Source organism: Ciconia boyciana, chromosome 2 (genome assembly GCF_034638445.1).
Source record: "Ciconia boyciana chromosome 2, ASM3463844v1, whole genome shotgun sequence".
Lineage (NCBI taxonomy): Eukaryota > Metazoa > Chordata > Aves > Ciconiiformes > Ciconiidae > Ciconia > Ciconia boyciana.
In genome coordinates this window covers 88419119-88431998 of record NC_132935.1, presented here as the reverse complement: position 1 = coordinate 88431998, position 12880 = coordinate 88419119, and the positions used below count along the sequence as shown (strand labels likewise).

At 38.3% G+C, this 12880-nt stretch overlaps 1 protein-coding gene across 2 annotated transcripts in view; it reads left to right on the top strand.

Annotated features, from left to right (window-relative positions):
- The window catches only part of CDH9 (cadherin 9), a 69134-nt gene extending 56906 nt beyond the window's left edge, over positions 1-12228 (top strand). For both annotated transcript variants that reach the window (XM_072851359.1, XM_072851360.1), the window contains 3 exons: positions 8823-8940; positions 9029-9280; positions 11741-12228. In XM_072851359.1, the coding sequence (XP_072707460.1) occupies positions 8823-8940; positions 9029-9280; positions 11741-12228 (858 nt within the window). The remainder of the gene's footprint in view (positions 1-8822; positions 8941-9028; positions 9281-11740) is intronic.
- The last annotated feature ends 652 nt before the right edge of the window (positions 12229-12880 follow it).

Here is a 12880-nt window from a genome sequence, read left to right as displayed (position 1 = left end):
CCTGTGAAGAAAGATGTATGTTTTGCTGGTTTTTAATTCTGAAAGTATTTACCAAAGAATTTGATTTAATAGCAGATTGGGTACCTCAAGACTCTTTCAAGCATGAGTCTCTTCTCTAGACTTCACAGAAAGTATGTGGAAAGGATCAGAATGTAGGATATTTTGTTCGTCCTTAGAGCACAGTGACCATACAACACTCAAAGACTTTACAGAGCTGGGGAATATGGATACACATCAGGAAGCATGCTCATGTTTTTGGTCGCTGCCCAGTGTTGTATTTAACATAGCCATGGGAGCTGCAATGAAAGTAGCATAGATGGTACCTGAGATGAGTCTAGAATTTTATGTCCTGCAGAACTCTAGACAGAGCAAGAACATGCAATTTACCAGTTGCAATTCAAATTATGTTTTATGAATGGTTTAACAGATGAAAAAAAAAAATAGAAGAGACTAAAAAAGGGAGAAAAAGAGGATACGGGGATTGCTGGAGTTTGCATTCAGTTCTACTTACTTTTCATTCATTGCACCTAATACTGGAATTTAGGTAAGTGGGTTAAAAATACAGAGGATACTTTGAGTGAAATCACTTGGCTTTGAAGAGGTACTTGACCATTATTTTAATTCTTTTTCAAGAAATGACATAAATAGAGGAATATACATATCAAAGACAGTGATGAATTAAATTAAAACAGTGGAAGGAATTATAATATAAAAAAATGAACAAGGAGCACCTTTTGAAACACCTGAGGTTTATGATCAGAACATTGTGTCTTAACCAGTGACTTAAATTGTCACAGAAGAATATGGTTCAAGCCTTAGAGAATGAGCAAAAATTCCCTAAACTTCTGGTTATTGTACCCTCATAGTTTTGTTTTATGATTTATAAGCTGTTTTTCCAGGTGGAATACATTCAAATAATTCTAGCCATTAATTTCAAACAGCTAGCATATGACCTAAATTCCATCTGTGCAACAAAATCTCTTTGCACAATATGAAATTGAGACAAATAAATCTAAAATCTCAGTATAATCACTGATAGCAAAGTGAGTCATTTACTTTAATTGCATAACACAAAGAAAGGTTCCAAAGCTTACAAATGAAGATTTCATTGAAATTAATCATGTGCAATTTTATCAACCAGCAAACACACGTTTTGTCATATATTTGAACCAAGTTCAATCCAGGCATACTGCTTGTCAGTTTCCTTAACCCAGTTTCCATCTAGTCTAGCATACTTGATGAAATATCCATTAATGTATAAAATTTAATTTACCTTTCTGGTAAATTCCATGTTTTTCTAACAACAGAGATGACAGAGACCCATTAGATAGGCATACTGTTATTCAGACTTCCCTTCCATCTAGTGTACCAATGTAATTCCAGGAATTATTTCCCCTAATTGGAAAAATCCACAAAAATACTAGCAAGACAGTATGCACCAAGTGTAGCTGCAGAGGAATGAGAGATCCAGACTATTCTCCTATTTGTTAACAATTGGGTTCCTCAAGACAGGCATTGAGTTCATATCTGGACATTTACATATAGTTGACGTAGTATTTCAGAAACCAAATTACCTTCAGTACATGAAACTAGTTTTATTTTGGTGCCTAAAAATACCAATGAATATAGAGATACACACTTGAATATTTTTGGCCAAGGATGCTAAGTTCCAGATAGACTGTATTGCTCGTGTTTAGCAATCCCCCTATAATACAATAAAGATATAGAATCACGTTGTGTTCATTCAGGCTACTCCACCTTACTTTAGAGATCACCTAAAGCAGCTGTCTTAGAACTATTATTGCTACTTGACACATCACAGCAGTGCTTCTACCCCTGGTGCCCATAGCAGGAGAGCCAGACTGAGAAGATAAATATATTTAGTTAATTTTTATATTTCTTTTTAATTGGGCCCAGCTATTAATCACACTGCTCTCTAAATCTCAGTTGCATCAGGAAGCAGTCAGAATGATCAAATATTGCTCTCTGTCACCAAGTGACATTACTCATTCTCAACATCAGCAGATATTAGAGGCTGCATTCGCTGTGTTTTTCAGATAGCCTTAGGAGGGTCAGAGGAAAGAAAATCCTACAGAGTCTCTCCTCCTCCCCCGCCACTCTTTTGTCTCCAAACAACAACGGTCTGACTGGGGAGAAATATTATCACTAGAGGTGCATAAACAACTACATTCATTAGGCTGGAACAGATTTGCCACCATGCGAGTACCATTCCACTGTCTAATACCCAGGCTAAATAAAAGCATGACGCAGCCTTCCTCTTGTACAATTTAGAAATCCCTACTCCTTTGATGGCATGCTAGAGCCCCAGGGCCTGTTGTGGGGAAGGCTCTGGTACAAGATCTCTCATGCCCTTGTCAGGGGAATTAATTGGGTCTTTTTAGCTGGATTAGAGGATGAGTCCTCTCCATGGAAACCAGGAAAATTTACTTGAAAAGGAGAGTGATTTAAGTGAACTATTTGCTAGTAACAATTTAGCTAATTTCAACCGCCATCAATAATACTACTTAAGAAAATAACCTGAGTCGCTTTTTTTGCACTGATTATATATTCTTTCCTGACATTCAGGGGCTCTCAGATGTCAGAACCAAGAAAGAGTTTGTTTCCTCTTTCAGAAAGCTGGCAGATTGATCTTTTCATTAGTCTCTATACCCCCCTCCCTGTTTCAGATGGAGCAGACGGACATCACATTTTTCATGTGGCCATTGCTAACTATCAGTCACGAGTTGTTTATACATTGTAGTTGCCTTCTCCAGGTAGATACCTATTGGCTTGATTTAGTGAGAGACCCATGCTAACAGTCTGTCTCTCTTTTGAAGTAAGAATTGGAGTTCAAGGGAGAATTTTCCAACTTCTGATAATTATTCAACCCTGCTTTAAAACTGCCAACACATTTGTGGAACAGAGCCAAGACTTGAAAACCAAACTGTTTTGCATTGCCAAACATGAAGCTTTGTTAAGTGGCAGGCATTTTAGAATATTTCTTAAGCATCAGGATCAAAGGTCTATTCAAGCTTACACGCATGTGATGGAGACTGCTTTCTGCAGCTAGCACCATACAGGTGTATAGGCTAGAATTATGCCTGAACATGTGTGATCACTCAAGCCACAAAATGACAAGATGGGCATCCACTGACAGCTGGATTGATTTTGAAACACTTCTATGTGGGGACATTTGAACTATATTATTACTTCACTCATAGAGAAATGTAGCCACTTTGAAATCTTCTAAAAAATCTTAATCCCACCCATTTACACTATGCTGTGTTATTAATACATTCAAGATTAGTTAATGATTGGCCCTGCCAGATCGTACAGGCAGGAAAAGGGGCAATAGAAAGAAAGGACAGGAGAAACACAAAGTTGCTCTTCCACCATTCCCCCATAGCATCTGCACACTACTATGTTCTGATGATTGTCAAAAGCACAGTCTCTCTCACAGTACGTTTTTTCATAGTTTATTGCAGACACAGTGGTGGGATCTTTCCAGATTCCTTGAGAAATATTTGCAGCACAAAACAAGTTTAATAGATTTCAAGAATGACAAAGCCAGTGCTCCAAGATCCAGGATTTGTTCTGTTCTCTCCTATACCACTTCTCAAAAAAGTGTCAGACAAAACCAAACAGCAAAATGTCCCAAACGTTCCTTTCTCAAGTGCCTAGTGATGTTTTTTAATCTCAGAAGCAGCTGAAAGTAGATAAATGACATTTGAGAAATTTCTCTGTTGTACAATATCCAGGTTTAACTAAGAGCATAATATAACAAGAACAAAAGTCCAAATTATTCAAGTGGACTGAAGGCCTAGACCTCTTGTCGTGGTTTAGCCCCAGCCAGCAACTAAGCACCACGCAGCCGCTCGCTCACTCCCCCCTGGTGGGATGGGGGAGAGAATTGGAAGAGCAAAAGTAAGAAAACTCGAGGGTTGAGATAAAGACAGTTTAATAGGGAAAGCAAAAGCCGCGCACGCAAGCAAAGCAAAGCAAGGAATTCCTTCACTACTTCCCATGGGCAGGCAGGTGTTCAGCCATCTCCAGGAAAGCAGGGCTCCATCACGCGTAATGGTTACTTGGGAAGACAAACGCCATCACTCCAAATGTCCCCCCTTCCTTCTTCTTCCCCAGCTTTATATACTGAGCATGATGTCATGTGGTATGGAATAGCCCTTTGGTCAGTTTGAATCAACTATCCTGGCTGTGTCCCCTCCCAGCTTCTTGTGCACCTGGCAGAGCATGGGAAGCTGAAAAGTCCTTGGCTAGTGCAGCAACAACTAAAACATCTCTGTATTATCAACACTGTTTTCAGCACAAATCCAAAACATAGCCCCATACCAGCCACTCTAAAGAAAATTAACTCAATCTCAGCTGAAACCAGGACACCTCTGCATATCTATAATACCACACAAGAAACACCAAAATTCAGCAGCTGTTACTGTACCTCTAGCTTAACAATGTCTGTCTCCAGTGGCCTTACTTCCCTGAGACTGGAAGTACAATTTTCATGCTATATGACAATTACATTGTTTTAAAACTTCAGAAAGGCACTGTCTACAACAGCAGACCATCTTTAAATTCATGTGAAAGTGACATTATTTTTCACTGTCATTTATAGTGACTTTTAAAAGAAGGAATTTTGAAAAAAAGGTTTAAAAATACGATAGCAACCACAAATATGCTGCTGTTTTGAAAAGAAGCGGACATTCTATTTGTCTCAAATTTTGTTTTATTAGTAGAAATTTTTAACCTGGAAATATATTGTATCTGTCCACGCATAGACCTCATCTTGTTCAACTTTCTTCAATGAACCTTTCAAGAATCTGCCTGAAGCATGTTGCTGTATTTTTAAAGTGTGTACCCTGGAGCCAATGTGCAACTGTGGTTTATTCGCATGACATGCCAAGCCAGCACAGGCTGAAAAGCCCATCTAAAAAATGGCTAGCTGGTGCTGACCTCTATACTGTTAAAGATGCACTACTAGCTTAATGTTTGCTTTAATGGTTCCTATATGCCTTTTAGAGGCAGTCCCAAGGCTGAGCCCACAAAACAAGTCTCCTACTTGTGCAGCTCTCCGTGTCCAAAAATGCAGCCTCAGGAACAGTAAGGGCATGCTCTGAAGTGCGCAGGGTCCCTTGTTATTGCAGAATGCCCCCACCTAGCTTTTACTCACTTTCTGTCTTTAAAACAACTTGAAGAAAACTGGAGAACAAGCTACCTCTAAGGATGTACCAGATATACATAAGGAATCGGTTAATAGTCAGTCTATTCATCCCCAATCACTTTTTCAGAGATGAGTATGAATAGCTATAAAATCGCCTGAACATAAACTACAATCACAATTTTGACTATGGTGTAAGTCATGGCCTTAAAAACACAGTACCCAGGAGAAAAAGCCCCACAAAACAATATTATAATGAAATAATTTCCACATTTGAAACAATGATGCCAATGGGAAATAGGTCCAAACCCTTTAACAGAACTCTGGCTTCATCATGAAAGAAAATCTTCAATAAATTTTTCCAGTGGGAATAATTCCTCATTCACAAGTCATCTTACATTGTCAAGCTGCTACAACCACTTCATCCTCAGTGTAAAAAGAAACTTTATGTCAATGCCTAAGTTAAATTTTCAGTACCCTTAAAGACAAGTGTGCCCTAAAAACTTGAATTTACCTAATAAGATCCACTGAAGAGTAGAAGACTGCTTCTTTAAACACACACAAGTGCACATGCACATGCACCCACAACCCTCAAAACAATGACAATAATGCCGTATTTTCCAAATTGTGCTCATTCACATGGGAAACTATGCACAAAAGAAAAAAAATTGGAATACTTTTGATCTCTAAGCCTGATATGCTTGAAACATATTTGAGTAAAAGTCATTTTCTTGAAATAACAGTTACCTCATAAACCTTACAGTGTCAGAGATCTTTCTCTGAATTTCTGGTGAAGAGTGATCATAACTCAATGTTCATAACTGCTTCAAAATGGAAGAATACTTTTCCAACATGAAATTACAAGATGTACGTGAAACAGTACTAAATTTTTGCATATAATTGTGATACTTAAAAATAACCACATCTCTTTCATTTCTGCAGTGATTATCATGAACATCATTCTCTTTTATTTACAGCTGTATAACTGAAAAAAACCTTAATTAGATAACATTTCTAATTTCCTTCCACCTATTCATCATTTGGAAAAGTTCACCTGCAATCATCCTTTCTCATTGTTCTTTTATTCTCCCATCTTTCCTGGTGGAAGAACAGCTGGTTCTCAATTTATGCAGCCAATAGTTAGAGCAGGTAATAAGTGCTTTTTTTTTTTTTTCTTTTTCAGCCTTACCCTCAACAATAAGTTTTCAATGTAATTAGGTTCCTCTATGCCTGGCACAATTGTCCTCCTCCATGTGATTTGCACATGAAGGGAATCAAATCCAGATCCTACAAACATCCCACTGATTACATCTCAAAAAGCCCCAAGATACTCAACTGCAATTTCTAGTAGCTATTATATCAGGATATCTTCTCCTTGAGTTTTTCAGCAAGTAATTGAACAAATATTATCACTTATTCTAATTCTCTCTCTTCCCTCTGGTACTTTTACACTTTTTTTGTCTTTTCAATCTAGTAAAAATGTGAGGAAAATTTTCTCATTTCAATTTGGTATTTCAGTTCTATCAGAAGGAATTTTTTTTTTTGTAGCAATATTACATTTTTGCATTAAACAATGCAAAACTAAAATTAAGCACCATCCTGGTCTTGCTCTCTGTATTGCCACTCTCAGAGGCAGATTGTGGCAAAGAGAAAAACAATGGGACATTGGAAAAATGTTGGCATAATCAGAGACTGAGCAACATACTGAACAGGATACTTTGCCATAAACAGGGATTTGGCTAATCTTGGGAAACAGCTAAAACTTAAAAAATATTACAAATCTAAAGAGCAATGATCACCAAATGCTTTAAAAGTGAAAAAACCTTAATATGTAGTTATTATTGTAATCACACTTAGAAAAACTGCATAACCCTGCCTTCAGCCTAGTCACGTCTTCTCGTATGAGGCTGATGTTCACAAAATACCTTTCAAGTTCCTTAATATGCCTCAAAAATAAAAAGAAAATTATATTTTAAAAAAATCTTGTGGTTGTTTTAGAAGGAGCTGCTAGGAAGTGAATGAGCCAAACTCAGACTTTCTCTACTGTTTTTTTTAATAACAACTTAATATTATTAGCTTCAATAAAAGTATCTCAAAATTAACTAGAAAAAAAATGGCTAAATACTCATTGTGCAGTACAGCACTAGCAGGTTTCTGAATGATACAGTAAGAAAAACACTTTTGTATTTTTGGTAGTCCTATAATTATATTTGTCTAATACAGTCTTCCATCCTGAGAGATGCTAAATACCTTCCAAAATTTAATTGTATCCTCAAGTCCCACTCAAGCTAATGTTCAGAGAAAGTACACAAGAAAAAGCCATTCCTTACTTGATTGCTGCAAAGCTTAAAAGTCGTATCAGTGTAACTTGTCAATTACTGTATTCCTTGAAGAAGTCATGCTGTACTTTCCCGGGAAATATCACAAAAACAAGCCATGAAGTAAATCTTTGATAACAAGTGGCTTTGATGTCTGTGGGATTTCAGGACACCCTACACACTAGAAACACTTGAAAACCTCAAGACAGGCATTGGCTCCCTCATGGCTTTGAAAGAAACAAGTCTGACTGCTGAGCTCTTTCTGCCTTTAAGTTTAGGTGCCATGGGAACTTGCATGTACTGAGTTGCAGCATCCTCAGTTGAAGATTACTCCCATTCTCGTGCCACCAAGCTTTGCCATCTTGTGATTGAACTCAAACAAGCTCTTGCAAGGCAAGGTGGAGTATGGGTCACTCTCCAGTGTGATACCCACTAGGGAGTGCAAAGACATTCATATGGCTCACTGGAGTTAATACGATTCATGCAACCTGGCATGGTGTTAACTATTGCAAGTCATTTCACAAACCACAGTTATTCCCAGGTAGCTTTTCTTTCCTCAGTTCTGCAGCTGCTTTCCCTAGCCTCTATCTATCAGTCTAGCAGCACATAGAAAAAGAGTCAAATTGCTAGCGTATATGTGTGACTATATATACATGAGTACACATATTTGCACATGTTTTGATGCAACAGGAAAGCCTGTGCAATCCAGAGGTACTGCTGAAGCCTCTCTTTTTTTAGTCCACTCTACTCTGACCCTATGTTGGCACTATTATCACTCCTTCCCAGAAGGGCTCGAGTGGCCTTGTTAAGGCAGCTATAAAGGTCCACAGCCAGAGTTTTCAATTTAGGATGGAGTAAAGCATCTTTTTTTATTACCTCAGCAGAACCGATCATCCTGCCAGTGCAGTACTCCAATTTATCGCCAGGAGCGGATGAGGTGGACTGGGGATTAGACCCACTTAACAACTAGTTTACACACTACTCTGTGTCATTGCTACATGAGGCCAAAGGAGGTTTATGGCTTATTCAGAAGGCAACTGTTTCTGTATCACTGCAAGATACTGAGTACAAATCAAAGCACACGGCTGTCTTGTAGTGAGGACTGGCCCCTTTTTCATCCTCTGTTATATGTTTAAACAATAAAACAACAATTTTCTCACAACAATTTTCTCACTGTAACCTCTCCTGTGTTTATGAGGGGAACATTTGGCTTAGGACATCAGTTTGTGTCTTCAAATAGAGATTCATTGGATTTTTACTGGACATGAAAAGCAGAGAACTTTATTTCAAACACAAGACTTCTGAAATAGCATGAAATACTGTTTTCTTTATAGCTGATCCAGACTGTGAGTGCAGTTGACAAAGATGAGCCTCCTCAAGGACACAAATTTTTCTTTGAGTTGGTGCCAGAATTTGCTGTTCATCCAAACTTCTCCGTTATAGACAACAAAGGTAACTGCTGACCAGTACCACACACCCCCCCCCATACCATATAAAACTTCATCCAGCAACATTTATTTATTCTGCTTTTCCATTCTAGATAACACAGCAGGAATTGTGACTAGAAGAAATGGATACAGCCGTAGTAAGATGAGTACTTATCTCCTGCCAATCATAATATTTGACAATGACTACCCGATCCAGAGCAGCACTGGCACGCTGACCATTCGAGCGTGTGCCTGCGACAGCTGGGGGAACATGCAGTCCTGCAACGCTGAGGCCTTGCTCCTCCCTGCTGGCCTCAGCACAGGGGCTCTGGTTGCCATTCTCCTCTGCATCATTATCCTGCTAGGCAAGTACCTGTGATGAGATGTTTAATTGACTAGGCAAAGGTCTGGTCAGTTCTAGACCCCTGATATTCTTCAACCCCTTATTCACATGACCCTGCAGAACAATATTTCATACCTGATGTGGTCTTTTTTTTTTTTTTTACCAACTGTTTTCTAAGATGGAAAAGGAGCTGGGAAAGTGGGAGAGGGAGCTACTATGGGCTGTTTGTCATCATTACTATTCAGAAGAATGTGTGAAAAGAATGAGACCATCAATGTTATTTAGATGAAATAAATTTGAAATCTAGGGTCAGTTTTAGATACCATGCTCATTTGAGTAATGTTTTATGTTATAAACAGATCTTCATTTAGATCCAGGACTTTAAAATCGTACTCCTGAAGCTGAGTGATAAGTTTCTCAGTGATTAAAAAAATATCAATTATACTAGCTATTTAATCATTAATAATTTGTAATATTTATACTCAGGAAATATTTAGCTCAAAAGCATAGAAGAGAAATGTTCAATTGCTTGCAAGTGGTAGCAAGAGTAGCTGACTAAATAAAGTGTGAGCACAAAAGTTAGATGGGTGGTTGGAGAGCAGAAGCATTAGAAAGATGAGGTGATTAGAAAGATGAGCAGAAGCATTAGAAAGCTAGCTCATAACCTGGTGTTAAGAACATAAAACCTGCAACTTGCCTGTTTTGCTTACCAGAGAAGTGCCTCCTTAAAAGTGCCATCATCTCTACTTTCCAGTCAAACTCTGTGGAAAACCTCTTTCCCTTTCCACCTGTGCTAGCAAACACAGCTTGCCAAGGGGGCGGTGACAAGCTTACAGGTGTCAGTTTATATAATTCTAAGGAGATCACTTTTTTCAGTTTTTAGACTGGATTCAAGCTACCTTCAGTAAATATTCAGAGGACCACAGAGGTTGTTAGGAGAGGAGCAATATGTAGGAACTATATCCGTAGTGTTGGGCATAGGGAAGGGAGGGTACACAGGCTCTGACAAACTGATTGTCCATACTGCTTAGGTTCAAGCATTGCCTCTGGCCTCATTTCAGCATGAGCCAGCTTGGATTCCCCAGGACACTGCCCAGGCATAGTCTGAGCAGTAGAAGTTGCAGGGCACCACTTTCAACAGACAATTATGGTTCAAACTCTGCCAGATCTTGCTCTCCACCTTGCACAGTTCACCTTGTCAACAGGCTCTGCGTCTTCAAAGCCACCCTTCATGCTCCAACATAGAGCACGAAATGCGTACCATGAAACACGTACCCTTACTCACTCACTATGAAAACATCACTCTGATCGGTTGCAATGCTTTAGTACAGAAACATTGAACTAAAAACAAAAAGCAAAGTGTGTCTTAGGACCACAGTGATAGCACATGAGACTCAGAACAGGCTCAGGGACCAGTGCTGTGTAAAACAAGTGTGACTACTTTGTGTCTTTTGGCCCCAGGGTCAAGAGACCGTGCTCAACTTAGTACTACAGACATAGCTGAAGCCAGAGTAGCATAACGCCAAAGAGCATCGAAACAGAATTGTTAGTCTACAGCTGGTGTTGTTCTCAGCACCTTATTTAATTGTTCAACAAGATGTAGTGTGTTAGGATAGTAGACTGGTGTCATCATCCCCAAAATAGGAGACACATATTAAGTATCTGGCTGTGAAAGACACTTCATAATAACCTTTTAGTGATCTGCCCTACTCTTGCACATGAAGTTCTTAAACGTACTTAAGTGGGCTACTACTTGTCTAGCATTACGAAAACTTGAAAAGAATGGCTCCTGTACAGATACAAAACCACAAACAAAACAGAATACAACAGCTTTTACATTCACAGCTTCGTACAATGCAATGTGTAAGATCTCGGTTCCCCTCTCCCTACCCACAACTTGTCCAGTCTTCCCTTTTATTCACCAGTACTCAAGTCATTCAAAGTAAAAACTTTGCTCCTAAGACTCAACAAAAGTTCTCAGCACTGCTGTAATGTGTGGTTCAGCAACCACTGTTATGCCTCATTGACAGATGATCTTGCTGGCCTCTCCTATTTACTCCAGCTACTGGAGCTAGGGTCAAATTTTTAAATGCATTTAAGCATTGACTTCCTACTGAAATCAATATAATTTAGGCACCAGAATGTACTTACAAATCTTCAGTTTTTCATCTCCCTTTGTAGAGTTTCATTTTTGTGTCAATCCTTACCTCTCCAATAGGAAGTTATTCAACTAACATTTCTTAAACTAGGGGGATCATGTTTTTAAAAAGAAACATTTAGTAGCAAAGATTGGATTTCAATTCCTGCAGCCACTGAAGCCAAAAATAGTTTTGACAATAATATTGATAGCTGAAGGTCTTCAGGTTCTTAAAATCCCATCCCAGCCTTAAAACTTTTCCAGTTCAGCAGATAATGCAAAATAGTTGCTCATTTATGTAATTTCTAACTACCCATTTCTTCATACAACTTTGTTTCCTTTCAGTATTAGTTGTCTTGTTTACGGCTCTCAAGAGACAGAGGAAGAAAGAACCCTTGATCATCTCAAAGGATGATGTGCGGGACAACATTGTGACCTACAATGATGAAGGAGGTGGGGAAGAAGACACACAGGCTTTTGACATTGGCACACTAAGAAATCCAGAAGCGAGGGAGGAAAGTAAGATGAGAAGAGATGTTATCCCAGAAACTATATTTCAGATAAGACGGACTGCACCTCTTTGGGAAAACATTGATGTCCAAGATTTTATTCATAGAAGGTTAAAGGAAAACGATTTAGACCCAGCTGCCCCTCCTTATGATTCACTAGCAACATATGCCTACGAAGGAAATGATTCCATAGCAAATTCACTCAGCTCCCTGGAATCTCTTACCACAGAGGGCAACCAAGACTATGATTACCTCAGTGACTGGGGACCTCGGTTTAAAAAACTAGCTGATATGTATGGTGGAGAGGACAGTGACCGAGACTGAGAAAGTAATCTGTGACCTGGTCAGTGTTAGTGGAATTCACGTCTATGTTACTAGATAAAGTGGCCTACTCTCTCTTACTTGGGAATAAAAAATTTACAAAAAATAGGTGTTGTCTTAGTAAGGGTTTGCTTAATCAATAAGTCAACGTGAATGAATATGAATTATTTAGATTTTTAAAAATCTACAATTCACCCTCTCTGCCTAGAAACCTCTGATGAAAGGTCTTCATTGACAATGAAAAGACAATAATAGGCTTTTTGTGCCTTTAATAATGAGATGGAAAGTTAATTTTTTTTAATTGCTTTGCATTACTTTTCCTACTAGCTGGGACAGCGTGCACACACATTGTAACATAATCTCAAAAATATACTTTAAAAAATATTAATATTACTGCCATATTTATTGAGTTAAAGAATGTCTGTGTGTTGATTCATCATGATATTTTTATATATGTATATTTATATTTTTGTATTTTTATTAAATAAATTAGTATTTATAAAAACACTACTTAATCACGTACTTTGTTAATCATAAGGAACTGTCCAATCTTTCTGAACAAAGGAAACTGCGTATTGTGCAATGCTTAATTTTTGAATGCATCTTCTTATATTGGATTAGTGGTTGAAATGTACTGTGCAAGAACAATATGGAG